This window comes from Coffea eugenioides, chromosome 7, assembly GCF_003713205.1.
Source record: "Coffea eugenioides isolate CCC68of chromosome 7, Ceug_1.0, whole genome shotgun sequence".
NCBI lineage: Eukaryota > Viridiplantae > Streptophyta > Magnoliopsida > Gentianales > Rubiaceae > Coffea > Coffea eugenioides.
Window position 1 is genome coordinate 37,012,744 of NC_040041.1, and position 26,432 is coordinate 37,039,175.

The 26,432-nt window shown below is 33.6% G+C and overlaps 2 protein-coding genes and 2 long non-coding RNA genes across 4 annotated transcripts; 3 read left to right on the forward strand and 1 right to left on the reverse strand.

Moving 5' to 3' along the window:
- The first annotated feature begins 272 nt into the window (after positions 1 to 272).
- On the forward strand, positions 273 to 2,209 carry LOC113777462. Its single transcript, XR_003469170.1, has 4 exons — positions 273 to 298; positions 1,698 to 1,754; positions 1,906 to 1,984; positions 2,112 to 2,209. It is a non-coding gene; the product is annotated as an uncharacterized LOC113777462 (long non-coding RNA).
- Positions 2,210 to 2,547: 338 nt separating this feature from the next.
- LOC113778635 lies at positions 2,548 to 4,729 on the forward strand. The gene is made up of 6 exons (XR_003469301.1): positions 2,548 to 2,597; positions 2,691 to 2,778; positions 2,891 to 3,198; positions 3,432 to 3,513; positions 4,114 to 4,210; positions 4,491 to 4,729. It is a non-coding gene; the product is annotated as an uncharacterized LOC113778635 (long non-coding RNA).
- Positions 4,730 to 5,959: 1,230 nt separating this feature from the next.
- On the forward strand, positions 5,960 to 7,755 carry LOC113777332 (B3 domain-containing transcription factor VRN1-like). Its single transcript, XM_027322365.1, has 5 exons — positions 5,960 to 6,073; positions 6,185 to 6,707; positions 6,814 to 6,986; positions 7,094 to 7,264; positions 7,546 to 7,755. Exons 1-5 carry the CDS (start codon positions 5,960 to 5,962, stop codon positions 7,753 to 7,755), a joined length of 1,191 nt encoding a protein of 396 aa, XP_027178166.1.
- Positions 7,756 to 18,053: 10,298 nt separating this feature from the next.
- On the reverse strand, positions 18,054 to 19,445 carry LOC113777333 (putative late blight resistance protein homolog R1B-16). Its single transcript, XM_027322366.1, has one exon. It carries the CDS (start codon positions 19,443 to 19,445, stop codon positions 18,054 to 18,056), a length of 1,392 nt encoding a protein of 463 aa, XP_027178167.1.
- Between the last annotated feature and the right edge of the window lie 6,987 nt (positions 19,446 to 26,432).

Consider the following 26,432-nt stretch of genomic DNA (forward strand, 5'->3'; position numbering starts at 1 on the left):
AAAGTCCACGAGAAGGAGAAAAAGAATCAACTTTCCAGGTTGTGCGATTTTCTTTAATTTATTTTTCAGTCTTTTTCCAATTTTACTCTAGCCTTCAAATTTTTGTTTCCGTTTTTTTTTTGTAAGAAAAGTTTCTGATTTCAGATCTCTTGCTTAGTACTTTAGTTTTGTTGCTGTTAACGATCTCATTTCTGCTGTCTATTGGACAGATAGGGATCTCATTTTTTCTTTTAATAAATTGAGGGAAAAATGGAAGAAAAGTCGACGGGAAGAAGAAAAAAAGATTTAACTTTTCAAGGTTTGAATTTTTCTGTAGTTTATTTTCCAACCCTTTTCTAATTTTACGCTAAACTGGACCTTCAAGTTTCCGCTTCCTTCTTTTTTCTTTTTGTTTTTGGCTTTTCCATTGAAGATTATATGTTTTAATTTCTTGTTTAGTTATTTAGTTTTGTTGCTGCTAATAGTCTTATTTTCCATTTATGTCATATTTTGATTTCTGTTTAGTAGATTGAGGAAAAACACAAGAGATATGCACTCAATAACTGCCAGTGCGACATTCATTGAAGATAATGCATACATGGTGGTAAACAGACTGATTTTGTATTTTTTGGGGGTTTTCCCCCCTGAATAAGAGAAATTTTTCCCTTCCCTAGATTCTTAAATGTATATGCTGATAGGATTTAGATTATCACCTAATTGTGTTCTTTTGTTTATTTGATAGATATGTTTTCCTCAACAATTGAAGGTTATGAAGCTAGAATAGAAACTCCCAGGGGTTGATACATGTACATTTGCTTGTGAAAGTTAAAAATAACATATTGAATAGTTGTGCCTTTTAATTTTTTTTGCCTTTCTACTCTTGAATGATGAGTTGGACTGGGACAATTTCTTTTCTGGCCTATTCTTCCTTTTTTTTTCCCGACTCTCTTACCTCGTCAAAGAGCCTATTACTTTGGTTATTATCATAGCATGGTTAGGTTACACAATTTGTTTCGCCAATTTAACGGGTGGATTTTACAAACTTACTTTTCTTCTTTGCATTTTAATCTTGATAACACCTCATTAATGTTTCAAAAACTAGAAGATCAATTTTTTAGCAAATGCTTTTACATTTTGAGCATTATCATTTAATTACATGGCTTTGTTCTATAAGTGCTTGTGAGCAAGTTGGGTAAAGCAGAGTTGACGATTGAACTATGTGGTTCATTGCCTACAATAGCAGTCTATTCTGCCCATAGTAATTGTAAGACAAAACGGCCAAGTTTGATCTCATAATTGTTTGCTTATACTTTTATGGGTTTCTTTTAATATTATTGACAATATCTTACTTGAGCTTTTATTTCGTATGTGCATTTGCCAAATGAGATTTTTAAAGCCCTTTTTTCTATGGTTAGTCATTATTGGTGAAGTCATTTTTTCAGTGTATGTAATATATGGTTCTCGGTATCTCAACGTTATAGTATTCAAATGTCAAAACAGTTTGAAAAAATGGAAGGAATATCTACTGAAAGGAGAAAAAAATTTAACTTTTTAGGTTGTGAATTTTTTTTGATTTATTTCCCTGTCATTTTTCCAATATTACACTAGATTGGACCTTCAAGTTTCTGTTTCCTTTTCATTTCTGAAGTTTTTAATTTCTTGCTTGCTTCTTTAGTTTTGCTGCTCCTCATAATCTTAGATTGTTGCCTATTTGATAGATTGAGGAACATCACAAGGAAATGCTAAAGGGAGGAGAAAAAGATTTAGCTTTTCAGGTTATCGTCTTTTCTTTTTATTTTGTGGTCATCTTTCCAGATTACCTTAACTTTGAATTTCAAATTTCTGATTTTTGTGCTTTGTAGTGGTTTTCACGAAGTGTCTAGTGGGTGTTGAAATTGTTAATTTTACCAATTCTATTTTTTTTAGCTATTGCCTTCTCAACATGAATTGTTATGCATCTGAATCATATATGAAGCTGGGAGGTTCAGTTTGAAGTACTCTTGAGGTGGATATCTTTTCTCATAATTGTTATGCATTATACTCGTGTTCTATCATTTGCCATGCTGAATTTATCAATCATGCTAATATAGTCTTTGATAGCCATATATTGAAGGTTTTTTTAAATAATGTAGGTTATTCTTCTAGAAGCTATGGATGTTGAAGAAAAGGCAAACAATTATCTAAAGGAAGAAATAGTTGAAAGAGATCAATCAATATTGCTTCAATTTTTCTAGACATGTATATGTTTTCTCACCTTGTATAGTTTCCTCCCAATGCTGTACTGATGTGTTTATCACCTTGGCATTTATCACCTCTCTCCCAATGCTGCCATTTTGACTACCAAGATCGACCCAAAAAAAATTACGTCAAATCATTCTGGAGGGGAAACAAAAAGAAATTAAGCATTTGTATGGTAATTGAGTGACTTTTAAGGTTAGCTTCCTGTTATTTTGTAGATATTTATTGGCTGTGAATTTTTCTTTTTCATTTTTAAAATTTTATGACTATTAGGTATCATTTGGTGATTATTTTGTTTTTTGGTTTCTTTTGTGTGCATTATGACTGGTAAAGAAATAGAGGAGTTCACAAAGAGAAGTACGCGCAGTTGGTTTCTTCAGGTTGTTTATTGCTTGGTGTGGTTATACGGTAGTCTTTAAAAGATTTTTTTGAGGGTTTTCTTGTCTAACTTTATATTTGTTGTGATATTGCAGGTTCATATATGGAAAATCTTTTGCAATGTGTCTTGCCTACGGTTTTTCATACAAATACTCCAAGAAGATTATTCTCATTGCTTAAAGGGTTTGTTCTTTCCTCCCCTGCCTAAACTTCTCTAGCCTTTTTTTCCCTTTTTGTTCTCTGGTTTAGTTGTCTAACATTGCGGCTTGTTGTGGTTATTTTTTTCCCTTTGTAGGATAATAGGGTTGTTCTAGATCTTCTCTCTCTGCTTGATCGTCTTTAGCTCCAGAAGCAAGGAAATTTACTGAATCTATCTCCAAACTATCTAGTTTTTTGTTGCCTCTTAATCTTTATTTCCTTTCTATGTTTATTGGTTTTATTCCCCAAAAATTTTCACCTGGTTAATATCTAAATTTTGCCTATATTGTTCCTTATTTCTTTATCCATGCTTTCTCACAAGACAGATGCAGCCAAGAGAAGATCATCACCGAGAAACATTGCAGGCAATTTTGCTTCCTTGGGTTTCGTCCTTCTTCATCTCAGGTTTTCTCTATTTTATTTTCATTTTTTTAACTTTTGCACTCTTTTTTAAGTAGTTTCTATGTTACTTGTTTCTTTCTTTTGGGTCTCTAGAGCCCCCTGTACAAACTTGTATGATATTTATTATATATGGAAAAATTACTTGGTAGAGAAACTGAAGGAAAAGGTTGTCGAGAAACTCTGGAAAATGGAGTTTTCATGGCTCATCTGATGGAAAATGGAGTTTTTATGTGCAGGGGTACATTCACTTATTGACTCACAAAGACGATCCATATGGTAACCAACCCACAATCTCCATTTGTGGAGATCAAATTTCATGTCAATGACTGTTAAAAACTTTAGTTATTTTTTTCGTGTCTTTATTTTTGAGAAAACTATTTTTCTTATTTTTTTTCCCTTGTGAAGTTTTGGTTCTCATTTTCCGGACAGTGTATATGGATTCTTTAAAACAAAAGGAAAAAAATACTTTTGTGTTTTCTTAGTTTTTTTTTTTCAACAAACATTGTGTTTTCTTAGTTGCTGATAAAAGCACTGGAACTGATCAAGGAGATACTCGTTTTAAGAAGAAATAATAAAATTACATAGTCCTAAGCAATTTTTTTTTTTGGAGAAAAATTTGTCTGAGTTGCATCTATGGTTGTAGAATTAGTTATTAGAATGATTGAAAAATTGGATTTTGATCGACTCATTATAGATGGTAAGAGCTTGAAAGTAAAATTGGATTTCTACTATTGCTTTAGGTAGAGTAATTTCAAATGTATTACACTTTGAATATGTCTGAAGATCCAAGTTTTATTTGATTTAACTGTTCCACTGATGATGCATTATCCTGCTGGGTTTAATTATTCTTGCTGACTTTGGTTAAGATTGTCTTTGTTGCTTTTTCGGTTCTTGAGATATTCCTTTTCTTTTGTTTAGAACATTAAAAGCAGAAGTGTGAAGACGCTCATGGGTTATTTGCATTAATATCATCAAGAAATTTTGTCAGATCTCATTGCTTTTGGTTTCTCCTAAGGTACTGTCTTGTCCTTTTACTCATTTATTTGCTTATTTTGATTTTCGGACTATTATTATAGGTTGGTATAAATTGTTTTTTTTTTTTTTCAAAATTTGATGTTTCTGATCAGAATTAAGTGTTCCATAGAAATTCAAATTCCTATGATATTTTCTTGAGGATTTTTTTTGTTCAAATGTTTGGTAATCTGGTTTATGACATTGCTTCTTGTCTGTAGCTTTTAACTTGGAGTTTTGTCTATAGAGAAGTTTTTCTAAACCCATCGTTCACTGCTGGATAGGTATTTGCTTTCAGCCTTTCACGGGAACAAGAAGAGAGTCTGAATGAAGCTGGAGTTCTCTGATGCTATTAGTCATTGAAAGTCTAGAATCATTTTGCTTGTGGCTAATTAGAAATACTTTTTTCTTTTCTTTGTCAATTTGTTCAATTGGCACTGGTATATGGTTTAGTCTCGCTAAGTAGATTTTCTTTTTATACTGCATGTATATGCATTTTATTATTCGTTTGAATATACTGTAAAGGAAACTTATTGCTATTAAATATCCTTTTCTAGGAACTGACAACTTGATTTGTGGTTTTTATCAACAAAAAACAAAGTTATAGCTATTAAATGCCTTTTTTAGGAACTAACAACTCACTTTGTGTATTTCTTCAAGCTATATTTTTTCCCCTTCTCCATTGCATGTGTCTTTTTTTATTTCTATTTTCATTCTATGCAAAAGCAAGGAGCATCTTAATGCTCTTAGTAGTCTACTCATTGTATTGTCTTGCATTTCCTTGACAGATTATTCATATTCACTGCTTAATAAAACTACAAAAACAAAATGGCGAAGTTTTTGGTGTATCTTTTTGTAACTTTTCATACTTAATATTTGAATTTGAATCATTGGGCATTTCTGGGCAATCTTGAAAATTACACCGCGCATCGCGCGGTGTTCTCCTCCTAGTTTAATACAAATCTTGTACAAAGTTACAGCGTATAATAATACAAATCTTGCACATTATTACAATTGAATTCTGATTTGGTAAATGTAGTAAGTAAAAATTGAAAATCAACGAACTTATTTTGTTCAATATTTTTATTTCTTCCCACACCCTTTCTACCTCGATTTACCAGATACATGATTCAAATCCTGAATGTAACACTAGCAAAGACCAAAATTCAACAAACTATTTTTTTAAAAATATGCTCCCACCTCCAATTATCAGGTATATGATTTGAATTCTTAAAATGAGAGTGAAGAAAACTCTAAAAGTTCTCCACTGTCCACTGAACCAGTCCTAGTGGTTAGATTCAACGAACTTCTTTTTTTTTTTTACCCTCTCTACACCCTTTCCACCCCACCTCCAATTGTTAGAGGATTTGAATCTTGGACCTGACGGCGAAGAAAACCTTAAGAGTCCTTCCATGATCACTAGCCGATCCTAAGTGGTTAAATTCAACGAACTTAATTACTCCTAAACTCAAAAGTCAAATGTAATAAATATTACTTCGGAAATGGCAGGCTGCAGTTCCATTTGCTACCCTCTCTTAATTGCAAATGGGCTGTTAAGCTGCCCCCTTCTACCACTAATACCTGTGGTCTCACTAGCCTCGAACCCCTCCTGACTCTAGTGAGACTATTAACTACTCTTGCTTTTGATATTAACTTCGTCACCTACTCTACAATTTGTCGTCTCAGTTCCAGTCGTCCCATGTTGTTCTTCTCAGAAGAAAAATACCGAGGAATCCGAAGCATCTACCCATACATGGCTACTAACCAAAGAGGAAACAAGAGATCTCTCGACCAGGCCCTCAATCATCAGGCCAAGAAGCCTCCACATTTCTTCAAAGTTGTGCTTTCTCCAATGGACCGAGGCATAGTAAGTAGCTATTACTAGTGTAACGCTACTAAATATTGGCACTTTATATTGTTTCACTGATGTGAACTTGTGGATGATAACCATTTCTGTTGCTAATGATTCGAAATTCAGAAAATCCCAACCGCATTTATGAGAGATTATGGAGAGAGTTTGGAGCAGGTTGTGGTTTTGAAGGTTCCAACTGGAGCTTCGTGGCCAATAGAATTGCTCCAGACTGAATTTGGCACTTGGTTGGACAAAGGGTGGAAGGATTTTGCAGAGTATTATTCCATTAGAGAATGCCATTTCTTGGTCTTTAAATACGGTGGGGATTCCCAGTTCCAAGTTATCATATTCGATCCATCTGCTTCAGAAATCGAATATCGTCTCGAAGCCCCTGAGGATCATGGTAAGCATGATCATAAGAACCAGCTGCCGATGAGGAGGAGGACCATGTTTCAGAAATCTGATGAAGTCGAATCTGATGATGATTCCTTTGAAATATTGGGGGAAGTTTCAGCTGCTGCATCATGCCATACCAAACAGAGGCGAAAATCAGCTCAGATTCATGAGGAACAAGATTCTGATAGCAGAAAAAATGAGAATGTTGAAAAATTGGAAGTAGATGTCAATCCACCTCAGAAGATGATCAAAAGTAATTCTCTAATCAACAGTTTTCATTCTTCTTTGCGTTACCATGTACTAATAAATCAGTTTGATTGATGTTAATCTTGAGGTTAACTTGCTTGATTTGTCTGCAGAAGAAAGTTCTGAAGGAGTGCCCAGTAGTCGTCAATCTGCAATTGCCAAAAGTGAAAAAGTGATTGATAAAGCCAAGTTTATATCTTACCAAAGAGCAAAAACTTTCACGTCTGAGAATCCCTTCTTCATAAGTTTCATGCAACCATCTTATGTCACTTATTCATGCAAGCTGGTGATTTTAGCTAACTTTCGTGCATTAACACCTCTAATGATTTTTCTAATGAATGGCTGCCTTATTTAGTTAATGCTGTTACTTATAGATCGTTCTCTGTTTCGTAGTTCTTTTCACTGGTCTTTGCCAAGAAATATCTCAAGGAATGCAAGCATTGGGATATGGAGCTTCGTGTCTCAGAGGGGACCAAAATATGGCCTGTCACATGTTATATTTATACAACAAAAGCGAAAATTAAGCGAGGTTGGGAGGAGTTTGTGCTGGATAACAACCTAATGGTAGGTGATGTTTGTGTATTTGAATTGATGAAGGACAATCGAATGTTCAACGTCACTATATACCGAAGAAATTGAAGAAAATGCATCCTAATCTGGTTCCACCAAGGTAATTGACACCGTTCTGTAGCTGGATTAGTTTTGAGTAACCTCTAGTATTTTTAGGAGGAACTATCAGCAGGGATCATCTTAGAATGACAGCATTAGTACTACTACTAGTGACATTAAATACTGTGCTCGTATTGTATTGCTTAAGTTTTTGAATTGGTTACATTGTTTTGCAGTGGTTTTGTGCTTGCGAACAAGTAATTTTGCTTTTATGGTGTAATGTTTCAGTAAGAATGGAAATCAAAGATGTAAAACATACATACAGAGAACAACGTTGTAGTGTACCTTTAGTGTTCCATATAGCTCCATGGAAGGAAAAACTTCAAGCATCATCATTATCTCCATTCCTTATTGCAGAGTGGAAGAACTTAGGACAATCCTTTTAACACCACTTGCTTTACTGCAAGAGCATAACACATTCAAGGTTCCCTTCATGCTAGAACATACTTAAATTGTGTTTCTTTGGTGTCAATGTGTTGCTTATGCAAAGTTTTCACAGTTAATAAGGGATAAAATTAAGCCAGTAGGTAATCCATGTTGAATGATTAAAACATAATATTTCAGGTTCATTTCTCCCAAAAAAAAATCCCTTCACAGATTTCCAGAGTGAATTTTCACTTTGTTTCGCAGTCTTAAGCCCTTACAGTTCAATTCTGCAGCTAATTCCTTGTGGACGGTACTTCAGTTGTTGCTTCAACCACTTTGTCCTCCATTTATCTTGTGCAAGGGACTTCAACTGATGATTGACAGAAAAATGCTACTGATGCATAAAAAAAATGTACAATTAGTCGCCACTGACTAATCAACTACAGATTTAGTAATGCAAGGACCCACCATTGCACTACTTGGTAGAATTTGTTTGACTGCAACTTTTTCCATTTATATTGTTAGTAACCACATAATCTCATTATTACTCTGTCAATTGATCTTTGGGTAAAATACACTTTGTTCCCAACGGTTTACTGATTTTACATATAACCTCCCATAGTTTCAAAAGTTATACATAATTCAATCATAATTTGAGCTAAATTGTCAAAATCATAGAATTTGTATTCTGTAACGGAATCAACTAATATGTCAAAAGTACCCCTTTGTGAAGTTTAAAATTATTAATTAATCACAGGGGGGTTATGTATATGTTTTGAAAACCATAAGGGGGTCATGTGATAAAAGACTAACTATAAGGGGGTTATATAGTAAAACATAAAACTATATGGGATTAAGTTTCATGCATATTAAATTTATATATTTTGATCACTTCAGTCATTTTAGTTTTTGAACAAGGATATTCTCAGCATTTTCTTGAATTCCATAACAGAGGATTATTTCTGGCATATTGATATTTTAGTCCGAACTATGAGAGGGTTAATGTATAGTTTTTGAAACAATGGGCAGGTTATATAAAAAATCACTAAACCATAGGGGGAGTAAAGTGTATTTTGCCCTTAATCTTTTTCAAACTTTGGAAATAACCAAAAATTTGCTCAATTATGAGCTCTACTAGGACATGGACAAAGCCAACCCCAACAAAATGTATTCAAAATTCTCTTAAATGCCGATGCACGAAAAATAATAAGAGAAAGACACGAACAGCCTTCAATTGGCCATTAGAAACATGCATAGAGCTTCTATTGATTTCCTCCAACTCTTAAACTTCTTCAACCCTAACATTTTATTTGCTCTTTCAGATTCCTCTGCTAATTGCTGCCTCCAATATACACATTTCTCTTAAGCTACACATAGAGACAAGGCTGATTCTTTACCTCCATGCTTAGCAAGGTGTACAAATTACTAATGTTACTAGATTCTGTTCTATTTTATTTTTTCTCAAGAAACACCGGACAAATTGATATGATAATTTTCTTTCTTGATAAATCAGAAAGGAGGAAAAGAAAAAATCATCCTAAAGGCTAATTCAAGTATTTATGTGGTAAACTTTTATGTTAAACCACAATGACTTAGGAGCTTTATTCAAATCAACAATCGGACCTATATTTGACTAGGATATCCCTTGAATTCAGGAAGCTCACAACTTGGTACTAATCTACACACACACCTTCTCTCTACCTTATCTCTAATTTCACTCATCTCTCCACTGTTCTTCTTCCATAAGAGCAAGGTCTCCCTTGTTCTTCCTCTATTTTTGTTTTATGTATAAAGTCTCTCTTAGGATAATTTAGTGAGAGTTTTCTCTTTTCTAGTATTTATTAGTGAGAGTTTTTTACCCTCTAAACTATTTTAGTGGGAGTTTTGTTTGTTATTTTTCTCATATCTAGGAGTTTTTTTAGATCTATATGTTAGATCTGAAATTTGTTGGGTCTTTTCGTCAAATCTCAACATCAATTTTGAACCTGGACTAATTGGATAGCAATATGAGAGAGTAGGCATGTACAGATATTTATGAAGTAACTCGTACAATTGGTCAGATCTGATGGTTTCTCATTTATAGTCTAATCTTTCTCATTTTGTAGCTCTGTTAAATCTAATATTTTTTCATATTAGATATATCTATGACATGTTCCATGTATTTTCTACTATTAGTACAGCTTTCTCACGCTAAATGATTTTCAACTAGTTTACTAATAATATTGGCTTCTATTTTTTGAAAAAATAAAAAGGATATCTGTTGAACTCTTGAAAAGATTAGAATTACACTTAATGCCCACAAAATTTTGAATCATATTTAATACAGTTTTTGTGAAGTCGAATGCATAATAATAGCTTTCAAATTGTATACCAGAGTAATTTTTTCTGACATTTTCAATGATATAATTCAGTTCTACTTTTGAATCCAAGGTACACAAGCAGTAAAAATCCGAATATGTAGAAGATGATTATAGGTTGATAGTGTTAAATCTTCAAGCAGACAACTAATTAGAAGGTTAGAAATCCAACACAAATTAATATATATATATATATATGTACTCAAGTTATTTGACAAATAGGAAAAAATTGGGCCTAATTCGACAGAGATATGAGAAGAAGCATTCTGTCATATTATTGTGTGTTGGATAGTGATCAGCCAAAAGATCCTAAGTCAGTTGAGATATTTTGCTAATATGAAAGCGATGAAAAAAATTCCCCTCAACTTTTTTTGTTGTGATTGATTTGCAAAATTGAGAATCTTGATATTGTTTTAAGAAAAAGTAAATTTCATCAATCGACTATTGGAAATCGCCAAACATGATTTGATTTACATCTCTGCCCTAGTGACAGGTTGAACATGCATTGGAAATAACATATCTACAATTTAATAAAGTAGAATCTCCATACTAGGTATGAGTCAGGCTAATAAATCGAAACTTTTTTAGTTGTGATTGATTTGCAAAATTGAGAATCTTGATAATAGGTATGAGTCAGTACGGCTAATAAATTGAAGGTGAAGCAATTGACAACAATTGATCTATATTGAACAAAGATTTTAGAAGATGATGCAATAATCTCAATGAAGATTTTTTGGCTGGTGATAGTGTAAAGCTATGATCATGGAAAGTTTTGGTTTAAGGGAGGTATTGTTGGCATAATTAGGCCAAGCTTTCGAATAGTTGATGTTTCCTATTTCTAGTTTAGAAGTATTCAATAGGGGCTGGCACCCGCAGCCCCCCTCTTTTGGGGGGCTTTGCTAAAAAAAAAAAAAAAAGTATAGCCAAGTTTTGATATGGAGGCGTTAGTCTAATGGCTAAGGTTGAGGGCCTTGTGGTAGCAAGAATTCAAGGTTTTGGATTCAAAAACCTTCCGCACCTTCTTTGCTTTTTAAATCCTATCATTCCACCGTTGAAAAAAATTATAAAAAAGGGTATAGCCAACTGTTAGTAATTTAGATGTTAGGGAATGAAGGAATTATGTAATAGTTTTCTTGTTTTAGTAGTTTCTTAATTACCAAGTGATGTCAACTATATATAGGGTATTTCAGCATTGTATCTAGTTGAGAAAAGTGAGAAAAAACTAAACAGAGTTGTAGTTATAAAGACAAATTTGCCAAGAATTTATGTAGGTTTCAATATGAGAAACGAATGTAGTTTGTGTTTGTGGTTATTAAACTCCTCTTCTCCCACATATTTTGCCTAGAATTTAATGCGCATCAGTTGTGCGTTTTTAAGTGTCAACACTTTTTAATTGAAGGGATTGTTTTTCTGCTTATATTTCTTATAAGTTGGATAATTCCTGAGAAAAGGGTCAACGTGGTTGGCCTATCTTTTTTTTTTTTTTAAAAGTAAAAGAGGTTGTATTAATTAGATTGCTGGATATCGTCCAGCACCGACTGTTTGGCAAAAGTGGGGGGGGGGGGGGGGAGTTCCAGAGAGATTCAGGGAGATTGGAAGATCTAGCAAAGTGGTACTCTAATTAAGGCACACAATAATCAGTACATTCAGTATTGTATTTTTTGCAAATAAATAAATTTCCTCTTCGATAGTATTGCTATTAACGGGGTGGATGCATTATAGCTGAAAAGCCTTATAATGTGAAGATTACTAGATTAGAATTTCAAGCTTCGATTCAATTGGAAGACATTACAAAAAATCACGAGGTTTTTAATTCAACTTTCTAACTCTCCCTTTCTTTTCCTTTTGTAAGGCTTGAAAAGCCAACTTTAAAACGAAAAAGGGTGTAAAGGTTTCTAGTTAAATATTTAAAGAGCAAAGTTAAAATAAAAGGAACTTTAAGGTTGCCAAGTGCAGTAAACCCTTTACATTTGTCAAAGATCATTATAGGAACCTCATATTCTAAAAATTTAAAATTCTAGAAAAAACAATAAGGGATAGTCATAAACGTTTGACATGGTGTGATGGTTAGATGAATGTGCCTTTCCCCCCCCCCCCCCCCCTAATCTACTCCTATTTCGACTCCTACACTGTACAACAAATGGATCCAAGGGGTCTAGGTTGCCTTTCTTCTTTTTTTTTTTTCTCTTGGACAATATGATATTGGCTAATTTGAACTTCTATCATGGAAAAGGAGCGATTAGAAGAGTGCACTCTATTCCTGCTCGTATCCTACGAGACTGATGGACTAAAAGGATCTAGATGTCTTTGTCATTTTTTTTTTTTTGGTGGATACAATATTTGCTAATCTACTCCTGATCTTAACCCAACACTATGGGAAGTTAGGGGTGGCCAAAAAAGTATATTTGAGCACCTTTTAAATTAAATGCAAGTTGGGGATTCGGTCCCAAAAACTGTATGTACTATGGGGAATAGGTAGCTAGAAGAGTATATTTGAGCATCTTCTAGATTATACCACGGATTTGATCGCTAACCTGCAAATTAACAAAGAATTTGAAGGTCCTCTTACACACCCTAATATGATGATATATGTCATCAATAGTGCATTTAATCCAGAAGAAGCTCACGTGCATATAATTCTTTTTTGCACAAACTGTCAAAATAGGAGAGGTCAATTAATAAAGTTGGTACTGGAGCACTAAAAGTTAGGGGAAAGGACAGTTTATGTGAAAAATAATTGTTAGGATAACCATTCTTTTACGGATTTTAGTTTCTTCTAAATTTTTTGCCTGAAAAATTGTTAGAATAGCATGGTTGATTTGATATAAGGTTGGCATCAGAGCATTCAAAGTGGATAAAGTGGTGTTTAATTGCAAATATAATTTTTAGAATATCCAATTTTAGTTTTATAAATTTGGTATCTAAGCTTCTAATTTTTTTGTTACAATAGTAAGAGTAACTTAAAATAAAGTTGGCATATAAGGGCTTTAAAAAATTGGGGCATAGGAAAGGAGGTTTAAGTGATAGGTGTCAAACCTGTGTAATAATAATTACCTACTCAAGAAAAATATTAATTTTCCATAAGGTGGTGAGCAGGGCCGAATCCATAGGGACTGGGAAAAACTCGCTTCTTCTAGAGTTTAGAGTACGGGGGAATTTTATAGAAAAAAATAGGAATAATTAAACTACTTGAATAAAATAAATAAATAAAAATTAAATGACAATTTATCAAAACTGAAGTAATAATAGACAAGCTCTAGCCAAGAAGTAACTTCAGAAATGGTTCACTTAATTGATCATTGATGCAATAGTAATTCCACTTATTAACTGATAAACAAGTTATAACTGCCAAACAAGCGATGGCAGTCAACTTCTCCTTAATTTATAGATAGTGGTACGACCGTTAGTTATTGCCTTAATCGAGAAATAACCCTAAGTACGACCTTAGAGTTCAATCTCCCAATTACTTTAAGAATTAGAGAAGCCCTGTTCTAATCAAATAATACGCTACGAGAGTTATTTTAAATTAGTCCGTATATTTCCCTAACACAAACCCAATCATGCCAGTCACCACTAATTTAAAACAATTAAACAATTACAGATTTAATTGCCCTAATTGATTTTAGGTTATTGAATTAATCTAAATTTCGGGCTCTGGATATTCGAATAATACAATAATCATAAGAAAGTAAAGTATGGAATATACGAATACCAGAAAATAAGAAAAATAAATAAAACGAATTCGATCTCATAATTTCAGGTGAACCAAATCTTTCATTGTTTCTTGACTAGAATGGTGAGTTTAGTTCATCTCCAGAAATCCTACATAAAATTGAAGAATCCATTGTCGAAAACATTCCTCAATTAGAGATGAAGTATCCGAAGAAAAGAAAGAGAAAAAGATCCAAAACGTCTCTTCTCCTCTCTCTTGCGGCCAAGAGAAGATATCTACTTACTAGTCTCTCCTCCTTGAACTAAGAGATAAGGAAACGATCGATAAGAGATGCTCTCTTGTTTCCTACTACTACTAAACTACTACTTACTAATTCAAGTTAAACTATTCCAACAAATCCTATCTTAACTGAAAGGAAGAGTCAATAACAATCCTCTAGTGCAACCTTTCTAATCCGAGTTTAGAGACTTCAATCCACAGTTGGATATTACGCGTCAACTCCCGAGCTCCCCGGGACGAGACATGCAGAATTTTAATTCTGACGTGATCACACCGAACAACAATTCTAGTGAAGGAATCACGCCGAACAACAATTCTAGTGAAGCAACTGGCACAAATTACCAAAAATAAGAAGAATCCACCAATTAATGCAATATTTGGTCAAATGAAAGATGAAACTAAGCATAAAATTTATAACAAAATTGCTACCTATCATTAAGTGCAAAATTAACTCCTAGATAGCAATTATCTTTATTGATCTAATTTTGTTTAGACTTTTTTGATCTAAATTATTATTCGAATATTTAGGACAATGTAAAAAGGATAAAGATTTAAGTGCAAAAAATTGTTAAGAAAGACATTCTAATTTGTTAATTTCTACTTTTTTCCTTCCAAAATCCTTTAGAACAAATAATGTTACATAGTGACGGTAATGTTATCATTTTGTATACTGCGATAGTGACTTTTTGTTGCATCTTACTGATAGGGAAGGTAAGTGATATTACCTTCCCTAGACTAGTCATCATGTAATGGGTCTAAAGCCCTCCTACCAAATAAAAAATAAAAGTTAAGTGGTATTTTTAGAACTATAGGGATGCTAAATGATATTACTAAAAACTTTAAGGAAGGTTGTTTTCAAAATTTTACAGTTTTTTAAACAACTTCAACAATTGAAAATATTTTGAAACTCGGACTGATGAATGAAAGGGACATAGAATGTTTGTGACTTTAAGTTCAAACGTCTAGATTACTAGTTCAATCATTTTCATGTATTTTGAGTTTGAAAAAATTTTGATGTGGTCGGAAATCATTGCAAAAATCAAAACCTCCCGGAGTCTAGGAATCCTAAAGAAAGTTTGGAAGTCTTAAATGGTCCAAAAAGAATAAAAAGTTCATTATGACTCCTTGAAGAAAAAAATCACATAAATTAAACAAAAATTTGTCTAATCCAATGTAACACATCCTCAACTTCCACAAGCGCTTTGAGGTTTTAAACTTGTAATTAAAGTTGGATATTTGAATATACTAATGAGCAAAATAGATGTAGAATTAGGATAGCTCCCAAAAATGATAAACAATAATGAAAGATTTGTGGCAAATGGTGTGTAGGATGAGGGTTTGTTCTACTTTTGGTCATTATGGTAATCACGTCTTTTCCAAGTTGCTCTCTTTTCGTGAACAAATCTCATTTTTTATGCTTGGGAGAGAGAGAACCCAAAATGGGATGCATGGAATTAACAAATAATGGGTTGTGCTCTCATGCCTCAGTTCAGCTAATAGTGGTATTAACTAGATGATTATGAGGTTTTTTATTTTAAGCTCTTTGTAAGATTTAGAATTTGCTTTGAAAGATGAGATGTAAAGTTTTGTAACTAAGATTTTGAGGAGCAAAATGAAAATAGAAAAAACTTTAAAGGGGCAATGTGGAATGAACTGAAAAAGTTTATCGTCGAGTGATTTGACAATTAGAAGTCTTGCCTTTGATGTCTAGTCAATTATATAAGCTAGGTTGAGGAACGCTATTGTATATAGACAAGATGAGACTTTTTTTTTTTTTTTTGGTCCTTTCCTGTCTCCAATTGGGACGAGATTTGATAAAGTAATCAAGCAACTATTAAAAGAACTAATTATGTTTTGCGATGCTTCAATAGTGGTCCATCCATAAAAGAACTAATTATTTTTTTACCAGTTTGAACTTTGAACAATTAGTCACATTGATTGGTAAATAAAAGATGAAACAGCATAGAAAAAAGTTTAAGAAAAATTATTACTAAGTTGAAGAATGCAAAGAAACTTCAATGGCAACCAAATACCCATTATGGATCATTTCAATCTGTAGCAGCATTATGATAAAGTATAAACATTATTACACATCAAACCAGAAGGAACATGGAGAACATTATACAAAGATATTACGATGGATTGATAGAATGCATGACTGTGCTTGCCCCTGCAATGACAAAGTAATACAGCTGCATCGAGTTCAAACCAAATAATCTGGAAGCTCTAAAAATTGCAGATTCAATTTTTATGTCATTGTACTGATTTAACATACACATACAAATATATCTAACCTGATGAGTAGAGTGATCACACCAAATTAAGAAAAGACATGAATGCTTCAGTTTCATCCCAAATCTACTCTGGAAGAAGGAATAATTGCAGTACTACATCAGTTGAATGAAGAGGTACACAGATCACCTGACAAAAAAGGACATCTAGTTTATCTGATTTGTCATTTTGATCAGTTCGAGCAATTCACCCCCTTGAAATGGAAAACAAATTGTGAAACAACGTAAAAAGACTGTAAGAAAAATTGCTCCTTTAGAATATTGCTTAGTGAAGAATAAAAATATTTGTACTTCAGCAAAATATTAGTGAATGAAACATGCTATTTCTAGATCTCAATGTCAATGAAACATACTTTTCATATAACAATGTAATGCAAATTATAAAGGTCAAGTTTTGACGCCACATTTTACAACTGAGTCATATGGCTTTTCTCCGTTGAAAAGTAACACAAACTGGTTTGTGTCTCCACTTAATATTTGTTGTAAAACTGCTATTGTATATTTCAACATATCAATCAATTTAGTTGTGGCTTTTATTGAGGAAAAATAGAAGCAACTTATACTTTTTTGTATGACTCTTACTTAGATACACAAATTGGGAACAGAAAAGTATATTTCACAAATTGGGATTATAGATCCTTATATAAACAATATTCAACATTGAAATAGATTATGCTAGCTAATGTTGGTTTGGTTAATGCATGAATGTGTTTTCCACTGCAATCGGAAAGTTATATAGCAGCATCAGGTTCAAACAAAAGAATTTGAAAGCCTCCAGAAATTGCTTTGATATATAAATGAATTAATATATCATTGAACTGATTCAACATATAAACAGATGAAAAATGGACATGAATCATTATATAATTGAATTGATTCAACATATGCAAAATATAATTTTAACAAACCTGATGAGTGGAATCCCACTGTACGTTCACTCTCACCCAGTTCAAGTATGGTGAGACAAAACAAACTCTATTTCTGAGCAAATCTCCTCCGCTTCTGAGCAATTTGAGGAAATCTCCTCTGCTTCTGAGCAATTTGACTCTTCTTCTGAGCAATTTGTATAATCACAATTTTTAATTATGATCTTTAGAACGTCATTTCCACTATCCATCTTCTTCCTGAATTTGCTTTACTGAATTTGCAACAGACTCACGGCACCATTTTACCTCAATCATTTCAAGAGTCAGACATTCTGCCAAACAAGCAGGAACCTCTTCCAGCTTCCAACAATTGCGCACAACCAATTTCTCTAGATGGCAAAAATTATCAGAAGTTGCAGTCCAGTTGCGAATGTTCAACCATGACAATTCCAAGAATCGGAGTTTAGGGAACTCCCCTTCTTTCACTACCCATTCTTCTCCGACAAAGGATTCAGACCGTAATTTAAGCACTTCAAGATTGGGCAACTTTCCAATTGTTGAAATTTCACTCCATGGCTGACAATTCCCTAAGAGAGTCAACTTCTTCAAATTCAATGGGAATTTAAATCCATATCCCTCAAATTTAATCAAATGAAGTGATTCTAGTTTTCTCATACTGTCAAACTCAAAAATCTCTTCGCAACTTCTAGTTGCAAAAGTGATTCTAGGGCCCGAGTGGTGTCCAATACATTTTAGCCTCCGGATGCTTGGTAACTTTGCTAGTATCTTTTGCAAGCTTTGGGAGGAGGGATCAATTGCAAGGTTTAAAGTGTCTAAATGATCTAAATTTGGTTATACTTCAAGATTTTCAGCCGGAAAGATAAAACCATTTGGCCACCCTGCAAAATGTAGATAACTCAATCTCTTAAGGTTCCAAATAGTATTTGGCAGCTTAATTAGACCAAACGGGTTTTCTACGATAAGAGTTTCTAACCTTGAGAGGTTGTCTATCGCAGATGGGATGGTGGAGCCTAATCCACGGAGCACCAGGTATCTCAAGTGAACAAGCGACACCACTTCCATTGGTACATAAATACAATTCCCCAAATCCAGCACTCTAAGAAGTTTAATCCCCAGCTCCTCCTTGCTCGTTGGATAACAACCACCATCAGGTCTGGACAAGAGCAAACTGCGTAAATTGGGAAAAATTAGCATTAACTCCCAAATCTTTAATTCCCCGATATTGTGAGCACGAACTCGGTGGTGGTTGGTTGGTCCAGCAAGACTGAAAGGGTCTTTTGAACTATGAATAACACATAGAAAACTTTCTTCTTTTGCTTTTTCCACACAATACTCGTGTACCAAATCATGAAGTTGGCAGTCTTTGGCACCACACATAGTTCTTTGTTTGGTAACCACAACTAATCTTCTACTAATTAGAGCCATCAAGTAGTCATAAGCCGATTCCTCTAAGCTCTTTCCTTTAGTTTGTTGCACCAATCCTTCAGCGATCCAAAGCCATAACAACCTTCGCACATTAATAACCTTATCTTCTTGAAATGCAGCAAAGTATAGAAGGCATGGCTTCAAATAATCCGGTAAATAACTGTAACTCAGTTCAAGTGCCTTCTTGCAGTCTTTATTGTTAAGAACAATAGATCTTAGACATTTTGCAACTTCTTCCCATCCATCTTGTGCAGTTGTAGCAAGAATTCCAGCAACAAGGACAATTGTGAGGGGTAAGCCCCTACAAGTTTTTGCTATTTGAAATCCAACTTCACTTAGTGTTGGAGGACAACCTTCTTTGTCAAATAGCTTTTTCTGCAACAATGTCCAGCTCTCTTCGTCAGTAAGTGGGCGGAGATGGTAAGGGTTGCTATCAGGTTTGAATTGCGAAGACAAATTTTGAAATCTACTGGTGAAGAGAATCTTGCTTCCATTGGCATCATTCGCCAATGATTTTTCCAACAAATTCCATGCCTCAACGTCCCACAAGTCATCCAAAACAAGGAGATACCTTCTTCTCAGCAAAACCCGCCTTAGATTCTCAGCCAAATCATTTTCGTCCTTCTTAAGATATTTGTCAAGACTCTCAGAAGAAATACTACGCAAAAGTTGAACTAACAAACTATGCCTGCTATACATTTGAGAGACACAACACCAGCCACGCACATGGAAATGTGACATAACTGAATCAGCAATATAAACTTTATTGGCTAACGTGGTCTTACCAAGCCCAGGCATACCTACAATGGGAACAAATCCAACTGCTTTGATCCACTCCTAAGTCGATCAATGATAGATTTCACCTTGTCATCGAGACCCACTAGATCTTCATTGTGTATGGCGGCAGTAAGTTGTGATGGTATGTGAATGGAAGTCTTGTTAACTCTCTGGATTTGACCATTCTGGATCTCCAAGGCCTCAATCTTTAGAATATTGATATCTCTAGCAATAGCATCCAAAGAATCTTCACATTTATAACCAACCAGTGTCGAGTCAATTAATAACTCTGCCTTGTATGCAGCCTCCATAACACGACTCCAAAAAGCATGGAGTTTTCCATTCTGATAGCGCTGCTCCTTGATATTCATCAGGACATGTCTCAAGAATTCAAGATCTTTTTTGATCCTTCGGATTCTATCGTGTAGAAAAACAATTGAATCATTAGCCTCACCACACCTTGCTAGTTCCTTGAGAGTTTCTAGGAAAAAATCCATACAGCCCAACTCATTGGATCTAGGATAATTAAATGATGAATATGGTGATGTTAGTCGATAATTGTGTGCAACCTCTGCCACCAAATACTAGAGAACTTTGTGCAAATGAAACAGCCCAAGATCTGTTTCCTCAAGCAAGCCTTCTTTGCTTTCATTGATAGAAAGAGAGAAGATCAGAATTCTTGCATCACACACCATAACTCCAATAAGATCCTTTATTTGATCACGTAGTTTCTCCTCCTGTTTAAGAAGGATGCTTAGGTATTTTATTCCCCGATGGAATTTTAGCATCGCTGGAGTCTGAAAACTGGCATAAGATTCTAGTAGATCGTAGAGATAATCATGGAGAGAACCAATAAATTGGACTACCCCAAGATCCTCATTCTTCTTAAGGGCTAAAGCATATGATGATCTTGGTTGTTTCATTGAGGCTGTCAGGACATGGATACAAGTTTCTCGGACTCGGAGATCAATAAGATTAATTTGATCGAACACTTGTTCTTCATATCTGCCAAACTGGCCAAACTGACATACAGAAATCAGGCGTCCAGCCACAACTGCAGTGTGAGTCAAGAGATCTGCCAGTTGCGTACGCTCAATACCTTGCATTGTTGCCAAGCCATTGAGATTCCTTAAGAGTTTTAGCTGGTGTCTAATGGTATCTAGTAGCCTCCCCCGTAACAGCTCCTTCAAAGTATCTGAAAGGGACTCAATAAGATCCATGGCTAGCTGTGGATCTTCCAGTGAGTAATAGTCAAAGAAGACAGTGCATGATTTCTTGATATCTGTCTCAAGCAACATTTCGATATTATACTCGAATCTGGTCAGCGCACTTATGATGTCAAAATTTGGGGAAAAGGCAGAATAAAGATCATGTAACATACTGCGTTATACTCAGTATGGCGGGTCGAAAAGAAATAGTGAAATACAACCGGCATTGGTTATATTCAATGTGGTGGATCCTTATGGCTTTAAAACAATGATTTGTTGTGTCAACCGTTATTAATTGTTGGATTAATCACAAAACCTCCTAATGAATTTAATTGTTGACTATTTAAACATCTTTTTGTTCATTATAGTCTAATTAATTTTTTCTTATTCTATTATTTTCTTTACTATTTTTAAAAATATATTAATATTCTCTAATGAATCTACTTCTTTCCTTTGGTATGTATCACCATAAATTAGAATGATCAAAATTGAATCACAATTTCCCAACAGCTTTAGTAGTGCCAATCAAAGACCAGGACCAAGATTAAAGTCTTCATTAGTGGCCAATCTGTCCTTGAAAATAAGGTACCGACCAATCTGTCCTTTATTAGAGGCCAGAGTGCACCAATTTGGTCGCTTACTTTTCTAATGACCAAAATTGAAGATAGATCCTCCCATTTGAAGCCCAAATTTTCAGTCACATGAGCAGTAATATTACAACATTCATGTAATGGTTTCTGCATTAATTTCAAGTTTTCAAACTAATTGTCTGATTTGAATCACCGTATAAACCAATCAGAGAAACAACCGGATTCTTCTTCCTATAATATTGCTGCTAGCTTGTAGCTCTAAATAAATGTTGATAGAGGTACAATTTAGTTAACAAAAATGTAGAATGCAATTCAAGGAAATGACTTTGTGCTTCAAAAAGAAAATCATGTTTTACTAATAACTCAAAATATAGTTGCTCCTTTTTGTATAAATTGTATATATCTTAAAACACTTAAAAATGTAGAGGCGGTTTTCAAATTGTATATGTGCAGTGCAAAGACAAGGATTATCCAATACTAAAAACTAATGATAGGACTCTCTAGCTGAGACTTAACGAGGTTATGTCTACTTATTACACAGGTTATTTTTGGCCCCTTTCTTTTACCTTTTGGGAAGCAATGGGGATAGTATTTTAGTTTTGGTCTATCATTTTTTTTGGGGGTCCTTACCCAAGCAAGGGGCACCACTCACCTGGCGTCTTAAATGTGTTTATGAGAATGGAAGTGTGCATTCCCGGAATATTCTTTCTTTCATTTACACTTGAATTAGCGTAAATTTTTTCACATCAATATCATAATTTTTTTTAACACGAATTCAGTTTGTTTTGTGCTGCATAAACACTAAAAAGTATTTTTGGAAATATTCTTTAATCACTTATCAAAGTAATCTAGAGTACCTCAGGTAAACTACTATCAATCCATGAAACACAATAGTAGTTTTAATTGTTATATTAAGGATAGAAATGTGATTGTGTGTATTCACATTGGTAAGTCAAATGAAATTTAGAAGTGTAGCCAGTGCCCATGCTTGTTTGAAAATTTTATAGTTCAAATTTCTACAACTTTCTTAGTATGATCCGACAATAGTAATACATTGTCGTCAAGACTCTCTCTCTCCCTCTCCCCGACCTCTCACTCTCTCTCTCTCTTGTATACACATTGCTTGAAAGACAACTTTATTATTTTTTTTTTTGGCATGTGTGGTGGGGGTTAGTAGTGATAAATATCACAAGACTTTTGCTTCTTCCACTTGAAACTCAATCAAAGAAAGATGCTATTGGAGACCACAACAAATGAGCTTCATTATTGGCTGCATTATTGGAGGGACTAACTCCACTTTGTTGCATTATTGGATAAGTGATCTGTTTAGGTGACTGTTGAGTTCAAACCATTAGAATAGTGATCTGTGTTATTGGATGCGTTATTAGAGGGACTAACTCCACTTTGCAATCTCAAACTTGTATCATTTTTCTACTTTGCTTTGAAAATTTTAATTTTGGATATTTCACACTTTAAACTCTCAATTTTGGACTAGTTGTACCATAAACTCTCAAGTTCATCCCATTTATGTCCCATTTTAGTTTAATTTTGGACCCTTTCTTAACCAAAACACTTGCCTACTCATGTTTGGTCAAAAATATTAATACTTTTGAAATAGATTTATAATTAAAAATACCAAGAAAATATACATCAAAATAAAAGGATAAAAACTACAAATCAATAGTAAAGGAAAAACATAAAAACTACAAACAAGAATAAAAGAAAGAAAAAAAAGGACAAACTCATCTCCTTTATTGATAAAATTTTAATTACTCTATAAAAATCAACAAGGAACTAGCAATAATTATGGTGGAATATATACATTCCATGATTAACAAACATGACACTTAAAAGAACACAAAGGTTCATATTCAAAAAATTCATATCTACTTAATTAAAGATAGGGGCAACCCATTTCATCTTCAAAAAGTTAGGGGTAAGAAAATAGAATAGTATAAGTTCGGGAGATTTAATATATGAGGGTGTGAACTTTCATAGTGTTAAGTAGGCATGGCCATGGTTCCAGAACCGCCGATTCTAGTTCTTCAAAGAGGTAGAACCAGAACCTTATATGGTGCGGTTCTGGTTCTGGTTCCAAAACCGGCGGTTCTGGTTCTTCAAAGGGGTAGAACCAGAACCGCATAGTTCTTATTTCGATTCCTTATGGTTCTGGTTCTGGTTCCGGTTCCGTATAGTTGTATACAATTTTATTTAATTCCTTATTCTTACCAAATTTAATACGAATATAACAATATATTTAAAATTTCAAATAAAATGTAAAAAAATAAATACAAAATAAATATCATATTTTAATTTTATTATTATTCTACAAAGTACGAAGTAATAAATAGATAATACAAATTTTACGAAAAGTACATTACATTGTCAAATTAAAAAATACATTACACTATCAAATGGTAATCATTTTAAATGGAAAAGAAAATACTTGATTTTTTCATTGAAATTGAGATGAAATATCAAAACAAACATTAATTATTTAATCATCTTCATTGCTTGCGACGACACTAGAATCAGTTGTATAATTGAATTTTTCTTCTTCATCTTTTTCCATTTCTTGTTGTCTATATTCTGCTCTAGTCCAATCATCCACACATGCTTGAATTTCTAGTGATTCTGGGCTTAATCTCGATCTTGTCTCATCCAAAATGCTTCCACCGGCACTAAAAGCTTGTTCCACTGCTACTGTTGATGCTGGAGTTGCTAAAATTTGCTTAGCAATAAGGGAGAGGATAGGAAAATTCTCTGATTTTCGCTTCCACCAGTCAAGGACTTTAAACTGTTTAGTTAAGCTACTATCATCATGCTCAAACTTGGTAGTTAGATATGATTCGAGTTCCGTATTAGTATTAAGTGAACCCTTTTGTCATTTCGACCTTTCAAAAAGTATTCTATCACCAATCTTGGCAGCCCTTTTAAGACTATTATCAGTGTTACTAGAGGGTTCCAAAATACTAGTAGGAAATCGATCGCCATAAGTAATAAAAAATTCATTATATAAAGAACAAATAAGCTCTTTAACTTCAAACACTTTTTTACTAACATTGTGGGCATAATTTTCACTACTATATATTTGTTCATAATATGATGACAAATACTCATGCAAACCATCTAATCTAACACGAGGATCAAAAACAGAAGCAACTAAATATATATGTGGAATATGTTCATAATAGTTAGTCCATTTCCTAAACATTTCCCTATTAGGTTGCTTCAGAAAATCATCATTTTTAGCTTCATTTAGACAACCAACAATATTACATGCCTCGGTAAGGAATAAATGAGTAGTAGGATAATATACACCAGACAAAGTATAACTAGCATCATTAAAAACTAATAAATTTTCTAAAATTTTATTACAAACAATCCAATTATTTTCATGCAACAATATTTTGGTCATCTTAGTTGCAAAGAATGCACATAATAATTCACTATAATTGTGTGATTCTTTGAGTAATTCAAATGTTGAATTCCAACGAGTAGGAAAATCTCTTGAAAATCTTTTTGGATTTTTTCCATTGACTTTACAAAAAGTGCTCCACTTTTTCATTAATTTAGCGTGTGCCCATAAATAAGAAATTGCTTTTCTAATAGGTTTTATATGATTTCCAAGTGCTCGTAAACCATCTTGTATGGCTAAATTTAAAATATGGCATGCACATCTAATATGAAAAAATTTACCACATAATCCAGGTTGGCAAAGATCTCGCAACTCTCCAATAGAAGCAGTATTTGCGGATGCATTATCAAAACCAATTGAAAAAACTTTTTTACATAGACCATATTCTCCCAAAATAATACTAATCATTTTAAAAATATTTGGAGCATTGTGAGATTCATCAAAAATACGAAAAGCTAGCACTCTTTTTTGTATATTCCACTCATTATCAATCCAATGACAAGTTATTGCAATATAAGAGTGTACTTGCCAATGGTCACCCCAAATATCGGAACATATAGATACACGACTCTCTAAATTTGAGAATAATTGAATTAACTCTTTTTTTCCTTGATTATAAATATTTTTAAGTGTTCGTCTAAGAGTGGTTCTAGGAACATTTTTAAATTGAGGATTTAAAGAATTTTGACAATATTTCTTAGAACCCAACTTTTCACCAAAACTAAAAGATAAATGTTCAATAGCTCTCATTTTTGCTAATTCATTCCTATGTCTTTCTTCACTAAATCGAAATAGAGAAAGGTTAAAAGTAGCAAACCCGGTAATTTGTGTTTGTTTGTTGTCTATGCCCAATTCTTCAAGATGAAACTTTCTCAAATGCTTGTGATACTTTCCATAGCCATCTCCCACTTTGTATTGATAACTTTTTTGACAATAATTGCACTTTGCTTGACTTTTGCCATTGACGTCAATTTCTTTGGTGAAGTGCTTTGTGAAGATTTCGGATTTAGGAGTTTTGCTTCCACTTCTTTCCTCGGCTTCAATTGTTTGATCTCCAAGGATGGTTGTCATATGTTAACTTTCTTGAGTTGGACAATCATCAAAGTTGAAGACTTCATTTGAAGGAATATTGTAAAAAATATTTTTTTTTGCCTATTTGATTTTGAAGATGAGCTACTACCATCAAAACTTGCCATTTGATAGCAAATAAGCAAAAAAAATTTGTAAGTAATAATTTAATACTTACAAATTATAATAATAGATATTAGATGAATAGAAAGAATTAAGTAATTAGTAAAATATATAAAAAAGTGAACAGGAGCAAAATAGAATAAAAGTGAAAAATTAGGGAATAGATGAAGAAATTGAGAGTAGTTTAGAGATGGAAGAGAGAAGATTGATTTTGGTATAGTAGAAAATAAAATTTCAAGTCCTATTTATAGGACAAAATGAAATTAATAATTTGGAACATTGTATTGTAACTTTCCAAATTTGTAACGTTGTATTGAAAATTTGGACAAAATTACAACGTTGAATTGTAACGTTGTAATTCACCCTAACACCCAATTTGTCAAATTTAGCGGGCAGCCACCTTTCTTGTTTTTTTTTTCTTATCCTTTGCTTTGTTTCTTTCTTCCGTTGAGAGCCTGAGGACCTCTGTGCAAGTCAAGAGCCCCCGAGAGCAAAAATTGAAGAAGCTTCCTTTTTCTCTTCGGATGCAAGCTTTTTCTTCCGAGCCCTTCTTTGCAATTTTTTTCTCTTGGATCCGTTGAGAGCTTGGTCAAAAGGTAGG